The 12,678-nt window shown below is 37.1% G+C and overlaps 1 protein-coding gene across 1 annotated transcript; it reads left to right on the top strand.

Moving 5' to 3' along the window:
* Positions 1-213: 213 nt before the first annotated feature.
* LOC121770809 lies at positions 214-985 on the top strand. Its single transcript, XM_042167584.1, has one exon. The coding sequence runs from the start codon at positions 477-479 to the stop codon at positions 822-824; it is 348 nt and encodes a 115-aa protein (XP_042023518.1). The 5' UTR covers positions 214-476; the 3' UTR covers positions 825-985.
* Positions 986-12,678: the final 11,693 nt, after the last annotated feature.

Below are 12,678 nucleotides of genomic sequence, written 5' to 3' on the forward strand. Positions count from 1 at the left end.
AATTTATTCTCTAGATATTTAATAGGAGTATACTAAATGATCCTTTCAATGATGATATAATGGCATTCCCCTCCTAAGCACAATCAATTGTAATTCGAAAAAATAAAGAGAATTGAATACAGCATTTAAAAATGTAAAAGTGTTGATCAATTAATATAGTCACGCACGACAGACACAAGTCCATGTATGAATATAAAACTAAAGTCAGCAAAAAAATGGATGGGTCTTTTTAAAATTCAAAGTCGGTAGGTGAAATGACGTTGTAAGCTAACGTCATCACTCACACAGTACCCATCTGTTGGCCACTCAACCAAATTATACCCTCAAACGAATCTCTTCCACGCCATCACACCTCATTAAACGACGTCACACCGTACGTCCGCTGAAACGGACGTCGCTATAAATTCAGGTTTTCACATTCAACCGAATTACTCACCTGATCACGGATCCCATCCACCGCTCGCAGAAGATATTATATGGAGAAGAGAAAACGGGAAGATGACGGCGGATCTCACGTCAGGAAGCCGAAGGCGCCAGATGGACAAGGCGGTGGCGCTGCGGTGCCGGCGGAGGAGGAGGTGGAGGAGTTCTTCGCGATTCTGAAGCGGATACAGGTGGCAGTGAAGTATTTTCAGGAGCGGAAAGACCGGCGATGCGCGGAGTCTGAGATGACCGCGGCGGTGGCGCCGCCGTGGTGTCCGACGTTTGAACGGGAGGATTTTGAAGGGGTGAAGATGGAGGGTGAGAGATCGGAGGGAAACCCAAGTGTGGATTTGGATCTTAATTCGGATCCGGCTTGTGATGTTCCGGATCTTGCAGATTAACCTAATTAGAGATTATTAATTGTTTGTTTCCTTTTTTTTTTACTTTTTTTCTTTGAAGCGGCGCTGTTGTAGATTTTACGTCTTCTAAATCTTCTACTGTCGCCGGGGACTCATGTACAATTACTGAATTACTCCTGTTTAGTATTTTAGGAGATTGCTCATTTTGCCTGCCTTATTTTTGAATTTATTTGCAGACGGATTGATGCAGTATATCTATAAAAAGTAAAAACAAACGTTAGATCATTTATACGTACATAAATTGTAATGAATTTATAATAGTGGTGCGAGCGGTAGTGGTAGTGGTGCTGATGACATACGTCGACGAATTAACGAAGAGGTGCGGGCCTATACGTCCCGAGAGATAAATCGTCTGATACAAGCGGCCTTGCAGCAGCAGCAGACGGTACCTCGCCCCATCCATCGTCGAGCTATAGTACTCCGGGACCACATCGTTGCACACCGTCGGTTGTATGAGGACTACTTCGCTTCGGAGCCGCGGTTTGGGGATAACTTATTCCGACGACGTTTTAGGATGTATCGTCCGCTATTTATGCGTATCGTGAGCGCTTTAGAGCGTCGATACGAGTATTTCAGGATTAGGGAGGATGCGGTTGGTAAACCCGGTCACACGCCCATACAGAAGTGCACTGCCGCAATCAGGCAACTGGCATACGGAGGAGCGGCCGACACGTTCGATGAGTACCTCCACATTGGCGAGACGACTGCCCGCGAATGTCTAAAGTATTTTTGTTAGGGCGTTAGGGAGATATTCGGGGATAGGTATCATCGGAAGCCTACCCCCGAAGATTGTCAGGCTCTGATGGATATGCACGGGAGTCAGCACGGGTTTCCGGGAATGTTGGGCAGCATAGATTGTATGCATTGGGAGTGGAAGAACTGCCCCGACGCCTGGAAAGGGGTGTACACTACTGGCTTTAAAAGCAAGCATCCCACAATTGTCCTTGAAGCGGTAGCTGACTACCGGCTGTGGATTTGACATGCGTATTTTGGAGTGGCCGGGTCGAACAGCGACATCAACGTCCTTCAATCGTCGTCCCTTTTCAACGAGTAGTGCATGGACGTTGGTCCGACAGTCAGTTTCGTCGCCAACGGCAACCAGCACAATATGGGCTACCATTTGGCGTATGAGATATGCCCTATGTGGCCCGTCTTTGTGAAGATGATCAGATGCCCATCAGACGAAAAGAAGATCTATTTTGCAGGACGTTAGGAGGCAGCGCCCAAGGATGTGAAGCGGGCATTTGGTATGCTCCAGACTCGATGGGCGGCAGTGAAGGGTCCATCACTACTGTGGTATATTGATAGCATCGCTAATGTCGTGTACGTATGTATTATCATGCACAACATGATTGTCGAAGATGAAGGTCCAGCACTGACTGATTGGGCCAATGATGATGATCATGCTGCCGGTCCAAGCCACGGAGTGGCCACCGCCAATATGCGTATAGGGATAACCCATGGAGAGGCCGGCCGGGTCCGTGCATTTGCCGACATGCGCCAACAATAAGCCCATATTCAACTCTGGAACGATATAATTGAAGAGCTATAGACGCGAAGGGGTGCGTTGATATTTTATAATGTAATTTGTTTTTTTAACTGTACTTTTTTCATTGTTTTTATTTAATGATATTATCATTGCAATTTCTTCGTTCGTATTCGTATCGAAATTTTATTTCCGTAAATTGTTTAATTTGGTGAATTTGTTGTTTTTTTTTATTGTAGATGTCCTTGAGGATGTCCGTCATTATACAATGGGATATCCTTATGACGCGCCAGGAGCTATTTTTGGGAAATCCATCGGGTTGTCACCATTGTCGGATGCTCTAAGAGCGTCCACTATAACACGCCCGCGGCTATAGCCGCGTTTGGGGCGGAAGCGGGGCGCCTTATAGTGGCGGAGTTGTCCGCCCCGGAGGTGGACGCGGCGAGGGGGGAGGGAGGCGGTGGACGCGGGATAGCCGCGTGCGGGGCGAGGACGCGGCGATGGAGCTATAGCCGCGCCTATAGGCGCGGCGCCTATAGTGTAACGAGGAAGAAGCCGCGGCTATTCGGTGCGGAATTTTTTTTTTTTTACATTTCAATTCACCTATAAATACACCCCACTCCATTCATTATTTTCACACCATTCAAACACAACATCTATACAAATTTCTCTCACTACAATTTGGGGTCGGAAATGAACAATTTGTGGAGAGACAACTGGAATGCTCTGATTCAACAGGTGCAACAGGATGTAGCGGCCCGTTTGGCGGAGGAGGCGGAGGATGCGGAGGATCCGATCCCTCATCCTCCGATCCCTCGCACCATTACTCATCGGCGGACAATCCAACGAGACCACGTCTGTGCTCACCAACGTTTAATGTATGATTACTTCGTGGATAACCCCCGTTATCCACCCGAGATATTCCGCCGGAGATTCAGGATGTCGCAGCGGCTGTTCAACTATATAGCGACGAATTTGGCGGAGCGTTACCGGTGCTTCACCCTCCGGCGTGATGCGTCTGGCCGGATCGGGCTGTCCACACAACAGAAGTGCACCGCTGCAATCCGACAGCTTGCCTACGCTGGACCAGCGGACATGTTCGATGAATACCTACAGATGGGTGAGACGACTAGCCTCACGGTGCTTAGGCAGTTCTGTAAAGGGATCCGAGAAATTTTCGGTGGGGAGTTTCTACGGAAGCCCAACCCGGATGAGTGTCAGCGCCTACTTGATATGCACGGGTCGGTGCACGGCTTCCCCGGAATGTTAGGAAGCATCGATTGCATGCATTGGGAGTGGAGGAACTGCCCTGTGGCATGGAAAGGCCAGTTCACTACTGGATTCAAAAGCAAACATCCAACGATGATTTGTACTAGATTCAATGTAGTGTGTGATTTTAATTTTAATTTAGGGTGTAATTCTAATTTTAATTTGTATTGTATTTTTATTTTTTTTTTATTTTTATTTTTAATTCGTATAGTCGGCCTTTCTTAATCCACTAATTAGAGCCCGATAAATTTGTTAATAATTACTTGATATATTATAAAATGAAAGTTGATTATAAAATTTTGGGGCTATTGGAGTTGTCCACTATAGTGGCGGAAATAAAATTTTGGGGCTATAGATAAAAAATTGGGACTATGAACAAAAAACTGGGACGGGGACACCCTAAGTCCTTTTTAGAAATAGTTGAATGGATGTGGATGTATGAGTAGATTGTTAACCAATCGAACATGATAACTTGTAGAGGATGTTATTCTCAAATTTGGTACATTGGTTTCTTGCTCCAACCGCAAGTTCGCGACAGGTGTAATCATCAAGTCATTTCATACTCTTATAATATACTACTGTGTCCTTAGTACTACATCACATCAGTCCTATAAAAATATTTCCACTTTTTCTATTTATAAAAAATTATTTCTAAATTATTATTCATATACATTAATTTATTTAAAACTTATACCACTATGTTCTACTATTAAAACTTATTAAACACTAATAAAATTATGGGTCTTCCTATCAACCAACACTCCTTTAAGTATCATTGTCATCACCTCTCTTACATTACCATTTGTGCATTAATTCTCGTATCATTTCAAATGTCCATAATTTTATAGGACGAATGGAATATTACCAACCAAGCATTAAGAAAGGTACACGAGATTTTTATTCCTTATAGTTCGCATTTTTCTAACTTCGTTATAAGTTACCCCCTCCGTCCCCAAAGAATATGCACTTTGGGTTTGGCATGAGTTCTAATGCAAAATTGGTAAACTAAGAGAGATGTAGAGAGAAAAAGTAATTAAAGTATTGGTAGTGGGAAATGGGTCATACCTCATTAAAGAGAAAAGATTTTTCAAAATTGGAAAGTGCATATTCTTATGGGACGGACTACAAAAGAAAGAGTGCATATTCTTGTGGGACAGAGGGAGTAGATCTTATTATTATTTTTAATTATAGTTCATATTTCTTGTATGATTTGTGATTCAACAAAAAGTATCTTTATTGTCACCCATAATTCTCTCTCCGTCCTACAAGAATATACACTCTTTCTTTTTTAGTCCATCCCACAAGAACATACACTTTCTAATTTTGGAAATTCTTTTCTCTCTAATGAGGTGAGACACATTCTCTATTATCAATACTTTAATTACTTTTTCTCTCTACCTCTCTCTTCCTTTACCAATTTTGTATTAAAACTCGTGCCAAACCCAAAGTGCATATTCTTTGGGAACGGAAGGAGCAGTAATAATACGATAAAGTTTAGTGACCGGCCCAATTCGTAGTATCACTTTTTTGGTCTGCACTCTTGAACGAGATTACGAGAGTGTTGTTCAGTTTATTGGGCTTTCAAGATTTTTTAGACCCATACATTTATGGGACTTTTAATCTGAATATGGGCCGATAGCGTTGTATAGTTTATAAAGAAAATTTTGTAAGTGTTATAGTCAAAATCAATTTGATTTTGGTCCTGCAGCTGCAAGAAAGACTCCAGTTAAAGCAATTTGAGATTTATCTGGAAAAGCAATTTTGATGTACGATTTGATTTACTCTTTAGCAATTAGTTGAATAAAAGTTTAAAATTAAATCATTCCCAAATAATAGTCTTCTTTTTTTTCATTTTAGTCAGTTGCACAAAATTATTCAATTTTTATTTTTGACAAATTTTCTCTATCTTATAAAATTCTACTAGTAAAAAAAATACTCATGTACCAAGCTGAAATGTGATGTGCTAATACATGTTATTAGTAAAAGTAATTACCTAGCAAAGGCGCCCATGTAAAAAACGTGACTGCTGTCAGAATATTCTTCATCACATGTGATGCCTTGTAGCCAGAAATTGGTCACACGCCTCTTGTCATGAACTAAGATTAGGTGGGACTAAGAGAGAGGCTTCTTGTACTAATACTAGTGTAAAGTTGTACTCCTTTAATAACAATTCTAGGTCAAATATGTATTTATATATTTATTTATAAAAACTGTTCTACTAGATTGTGCATTGTATAATTGAATGCATCTTCTTATTAAATGAATATGGCACGTTGAGGCCCAATTTTTTCCAATCTATTAAGGGCGATTAATTTGACTGCATATTCATTAACCTAGTGTTGGACCTAAGAGCTGGACACAATTACTGGTGCTTAATTATTTTTATTCATTTTTCATTTATATTTGATATTACCGTAAACAACAAAAATTAGACCCAATTTTTGATGATCATCCTCTACAAATAGACAACAAAATTTTCTCCACTTATACAAGTTTGCCCCACTATTATGTGATATCTTATCAAGATTGCCCCACTTGTCTCTAATGTAAGGGTGGGTAAGGGTTCTTGTAAAATGAACAATCCTCTAATAAGAACAAGAAAATAAGACTCCTACTTAAACCAGAAAACAATTAAATAAATCGTAAAATATAAACTAATAAAACTCCACCAAGTACTAACAACTAATAAGATTCTACCCAACTACAAAACAATCAACATAAATCCCACTACTAAAAAAATACTCCTAAGTTCGCAATGACGGTTTAACAAAATGGTTTAAATCTATTTTTAAAAATAAAAACAAACATAATAAACATGTTTTTAACGAAGGCTTAGTGACGGATCAATCATTTAAAACTGAAGTAAAAATATATAGTGATGAAGAGAGACTTTTTTATGACACCAATCTTGGCTCTAGGCGGCCAACGTAGTTGATTAAAAGGGAAGGGTTGGGGGGATCATATTAGAAACAAAGTCTTACGTATAAAGATGATAAAAAGGAAAAGTTGAAGATGTTCTAGATTTTCATTAATTACTGTAGATGGAAAAGTTCAAATTCCATTATTGTAAGCTAAGAACCCCAAATTTTCTTTGTTCCAATTTAGAGCCCAAGAAGACTAATTTTTTATGGAACGTGAATGTAAGACCACCCGCAACGCGTCACGCGGATGGCCCGTATTCCGCCACGGAGGGACGGGACGGCGGCGTGACGCGTTGCAGCTCCCCGTTTCGTCCCCAGCTCGTTCCGCATTCCGTCACAGCGTGACGAGTGGCGGCCAGCCGATCGGCGAGCGCATCGGCCAGCGCCCGGGAATCGGCGTGCGCTCGCCGTTTTTCTCGCCGATTTGGCGCTCGCTTGCTGCAATAGTTCGGCGAGTGGACCGGCCAGCGCCGGGAATCGGCTAGCCGGTGCGCTCGCCGCCATTGTGGATGCTCTAATGAACCTAGTACGAATTTATAATTTGAATTTGAATAAAAATAATCCGTCTAACAGTAAAAATTTTATTGTTGATGCTCATATTTTTATCATTCTAGCTGTAACTATCCCCTCTTGATTGATTCCAATAACACTTGAACAATAAACATGTTTCCACCATTTCGTGCAATATAGCATGTTTTTCGTGACTATCATATTTTAAACGTCTTTGTTGCTGGTCAATCATACTACATTTCTACTCCATTTTTTTATAAACTTTATAAAACACTGTGAGAAGGACAAAGTTTGATTAGTGGGAAAACTGGACTAATTAAACACCATTATCTTATTAGAGTGTCTACAATAGAAGCGGAACAACCACGCCACAACCATAAAAACACTTTCGCTCAGTCAGCACAGCCACAAAAACTTGTCCACAGTCATAAAAACTTTTCCAGCCTAATAGCAACTAGGGATTGATGTACATGCATCCTACAAGGGGCAAATGTCTCACCTCAAAAAATTTCATTTGTGCTATTTTGATCATTATTTTTAAAATTTTTTTGAAATACCTTTATAAATGCCCCTTCTAAATCCTTAAAATGTTGTTGTATGGAATTTTGTCCCACCTATATAGAATTTCTGGCCCCGTCCCTAATAACAACCACTCCATAGCCACGCCACAGCCACAAATCATTTTATTTCATCAATTGTTGGTATATTTTAATTGGACTAGAATAAAATTAATTGGATAAAAATAATTAAAAATAAAAAACATAATATATTAAAATAAAATTAATGAAATGAAACGAAACTAATGACACGAAAATAGTAGTATCAGACAATTTTATCACATGAAATGGGAAGCTAAAACAGCAGAAGAAGACAGTGAAAATCCCCAATTCTAAAATCAAACCCTTAAAATAATTGAGAAAGCGCCGCCGCGGCGGTCAGCGGCAGGCTGCGAACCCCGCTGCCAGCTCCCCTTCCTCATCGTGAATGCGGCGCTCTCTCCCAGCCACGGCTGTCTCCCGTCCAGCAATAGCCGCAGCTGTTGCGCCGCGCCACGCGGTGACGTTATTGTGGACACTCTTAGCAGCCCACAATTTTATTAGGTAATATAAAAAAAATAAGGAGTAAGTATTTTTTTAAGTTTACCAGTAATCGTCAATGTTTTCTAATTATCTCATTTTAATGCTCTAAACATCATTTCTCTGATTTATAAAAAGTTATTGACTTCACTCAATTAGTAGTATATAAAACTGTGGGAATCTATGTGACAAAAGGTTTACTGCACCTGTATGTTAGGGTTGATTTAATCTACCATCCATATACATGTCATCAAATCCCAATTTAATAAACCAACTTGCATTGTAACCCAATTTGGTAGATTTGATTTAGTTGAACCAATCACATGAAAAGTGAGGTGGATTACGGTTCACTGCCTTGACTCATAAGCATCAAACAAATGGGGTCAGTAGCAGTTGTACACTTAGCTGCAGCAAGTTGTACGTACTCAACAACCCTCACTAACTGCACCATTGTAGTGGGGTCATAACCGCGGGTCCGCGGTGGTCATACCACCATCTAAAAGTAAAGCAGGATCACACCATGCTCTAACAAATTAAAATATAAAACTGAAAAAATAAACATAAATCATAGTGGGATTCATTTTATTTGACTAATTACCAAAATTATGCTATACTTGTTAATTATAAATGAGTCGGTCGCATATAAATATCAAATCAGATAATAAATAAAATTTAAAATTGACATTAGACGAAATGTTAATTCATGAATGTGTTGATATTCGATACTTTAGTATAAGTAATACTTTCATTTTTTATGTAAATGCATATTGAATTAATACAAATGTCATTAAACTCACATTGATAATATCCTAACACACTAAATCGTTATATAATTATATATGTGGCGGCCTATTTCGTGGTATTGTTGCCGATCGTTTTGTTCCAATAGTCATGTAATTTTCATTTACCTAATAAAAAGTATTCCCTTCCGCTATAATCCGTTTTCTATTTTTGTTTCTCAATAAAAAATAGATAAGCCATACTTGAAATAGCGTGAAGTGGAATATGCTTTGAATTTTGATTTTTGCGCAAGAAAATGGTGCAATTTTGCACCTAACTATTTTTTTCAATATTCTCATAATATTAAATATTTATGCAGCACAAAAATTAGTATAGAGTTTGAGTGAAATCATGTAAATTAGGCATGAGGAAATAGAAAAAATATTTCCACTAAAATAAGATATTGATCATGTTAATATATCAGCATACATACGGTTACTAGAGGACCACAATTTGGCATTTGCACGGTAAATTGAAAAGGTTTCACTTAAAATTGTTCAACTGAAAATGAAATGTACATGATTATTGCAGTAAAAAATTAGACATAAATCTTGAAAGGTAATCCGTGGAAAAGAACATTTGAACCGACCAACTTCCTTGCTTTTTCAATTTTAAGACTAGAACTTCATTATATGACATCATTAAAAACTGATTTAGTAAGCTGAGATTTTTAATGTGGAAACAGTATTTAAAGGTATTAATCAATTTAATGAATCGTGGCAGGACTCCTACTCACGGAGATTTAATAATTTGGCCAATTGTTGCTGATCCAACTTTTGGTACTCCCTCCGTTCCTTTTTTTTACTCCATTCGTTTCCTCATAGTTGAGGAAAAAAATTTCAGCGCAAAATTTAAGAAAAAATAATGTTGATTATTGAATATGTTAAGTAGAGAGAATATAGTAAACGGTGAATAAAGTAAGACATAATAAAGTAAGAGAAAATAAAAATGTTAATTATTACTCCCAATTATGAAAAAAATTTCTAAAATAAAAAAATGATTTAAATATGATGGAATAGAGGGAGCACTAAACAGTGAGCTGTTATAATATATAGTAGCTATAGCTTGAGAGTTATTAGACTTGCAAGATTGTATATCATGATTAAATATATAATATGTTTGATTCATATCATGATTAAATATATAATATGTTTGATTCATGATAATCTCACGATCCAATTTTACCAATCTTAGGTGGATAATTATTGCTAGTGGACAGTATATTTAAATCGCGTAAATTAATTATGCGTAACCATCGATATAATTAATACCATCATAATTAATTCATAATTTGAATCAATATTTTTAAAATGAATCAATTCAAAAAAATTAATACAGATAATACGAACGCAAAGTTTTTGGATTGCCACGGCATAGATACTTATTGTGAATATTACAGTATATAATTGTATATAGAATTAATAGCTAGATAAATAGAACATAAGATCCACAAAATTAATTTAGAATATATACATACCCTATATGACTAACTTCACAAGTGGTATATATCATTTATTTATTCAATTATGTATATATTTATTTGACAAAATATATGATAAATATTTTAAAACATCCTACTAAGTACTACACAATATTAATGAGAGGGGACATCTTTTTAAGTCCACGAACTTTGGCAAAGTATTATTTTAGGTATGTGAACTTTGAAAATATCATTTTAGGTCCGTCAACTACAAGTTAATATCATTTGAGGTATTTTGAATTTTTTCCGGACAAAAATGCCCTTAAGGCCTTCAAAGGGCACTTTGGACGATTCGTTCGTCACTCATCTTAAATCAAAGACCTAGAGTCCAATAAATTTTTTTACTACTATTTAATTCAATTACCATCCAAATTGAATTTAAATATAATTAAAAATTGCCGTAAAAAATATGTGTTAATTTTTAATTATTAGATGACCAATTATTTAGGGATAGTGAATTGAGACTTGATACTTTATTTTTTTTTCAATGTAAACTGCATTTTAACAACTTACTATAGGTGATTTGTGAATTATATTAAGTTTATTTGTTTTGAAATGAGATAGCTATTAATTTGGATTTTCATTCGGAGTATTATTTGTATGAGTTTCAGAATGGATATCAATTAGCATCCAAATTGAATTTAAATATACAAATTTGCTGTTAAAAATTGTTGGACTCTAGGTCTCTTATTCAAGATGAGTGGCGAAAGAATTGTCTAAATTGACCTTTGAAGGTCTTAAGGGTATTTTCGTCCGGAAAAAGTTCAAAATACCTCAAATGATATTAAATTGTAGTTGACGGTCCTAAAATGGTATTTTCAAAATTCACGGACCTAAAATAATACTTTGACAAAGTTCGTGGACCTAAAAAGAGGTTCCCTCTATTAATAAACTTTACATTCTCTATGGAATTATAAAGAGAAACTACAAGTATTTATAAAAATATGTTCTAGAATAGTATGCAGGCTCCAAGATGGATTCGCATGTTCAATAGTCAATATAATCAGGGGTTTGAATGAATTCAGCACGATAAGTATGAAACGTTAAATTTAGGTGGAAAAGAGTTGGGTGAATAAAATTATCCAATTGAATTTGTAGTTGAGCATACGATTCTGACCATGACTACTTCAATTTCTGCAGCAATAGCCAGCGGCACATATATAAATTATTACTACTATAATTTATTATAGCTGCATTTCATCATGCAAATTGCAACGTATATATTCCAATCCACTAGTACTACAAATTTCCAATGCTTCGAGTATTATAAACGTGACGGGAGCGGAACGCCATTAATTTGCCGCCCACTTTGGCGTACTGCACTATCACATAGATGTTGTGAATTGTTGGAATATATATCCCCAATTTCAATTTTATTAGTCCAACATATATATTGCTAAAATCATCTCACGACTCATAACATTTTCATATCTTTATTTGAGATGTCTTATATGGTGTAGCTATTAGTATTATTTATTTGGATTTTAGAAGATATTTTTAAATATTACGAAACAAAATAATACCTTAGCAAAAAATAATATTTTCCGTAGTTAGTAAAACATGCATTCTGAACTCATACTGCAAAAAGAGACCCATCACATTAAGTATTTTGTATACTTATAGACCTATCAAATACAACCGACAAACGTATGGTCATGAATTGTAATTATCGAAAGTTTAATTATCAAATGTGACATAAGAAAATGTAAGGCGACGAGTTACATCCATCTCATATTTATTTGTGATTAAGTTAGTGCAATGCAATGAAATTTCCATCTTCACATTTAAGTAGCGGATTCCTCTAACCGTTTCCTATCTAAAAATCCTAAATAAAGTGGGCGAAATATCCCTATAATTTTCATAAAAAACAAAACACGTCACATTTTTCGCTCATCGGTGCGGACGGCCAACCTCATTTACTTTTAACGCCCCAACCCACATAAAATTTTTTAAAAAAAGAAAAAGAATTCGGTGCGTCGTATTGATTATGCACAAAGTAGGCCCCACAGACCCGGACGCCAAATACATATTCAAATCCAGTTAATGAGAGTCTCGATTCATAAATTCCAGAAAAGGGGAGAAAAGAAAACGGATAAAAGAAAAAGTGAACACCAAGAATACGAGACAGCAGATGAGCAGACACGTCTACGGAAAGCAATATTAAATTGCCGAGGCGCCCGTGATTTGCCCCCCTCTGATTTCCCACGTCACCATCATTACCCCCATTTTCACCCCCTATATATTCCCTCACCCATTTTACACTCTCATTACACCATACGCATTTGTTTCTCTCTCTACACTATTTCTGTTATCC

Source organism: Salvia splendens, chromosome 16, assembly GCF_004379255.2.
Source record: "Salvia splendens isolate huo1 chromosome 16, SspV2, whole genome shotgun sequence".
Classification (NCBI taxonomy): domain Eukaryota; kingdom Viridiplantae; phylum Streptophyta; class Magnoliopsida; order Lamiales; family Lamiaceae; genus Salvia; species Salvia splendens.

Excerpts from the sequence above, each read along its gene's own strand:
- LOC121770809 (XM_042167584.1), top strand. The coding sequence starts at position 477 with ATGGAGAAGAGAAAACGGGAAGATGACGGCGGATCTCACGTCAGGAAG.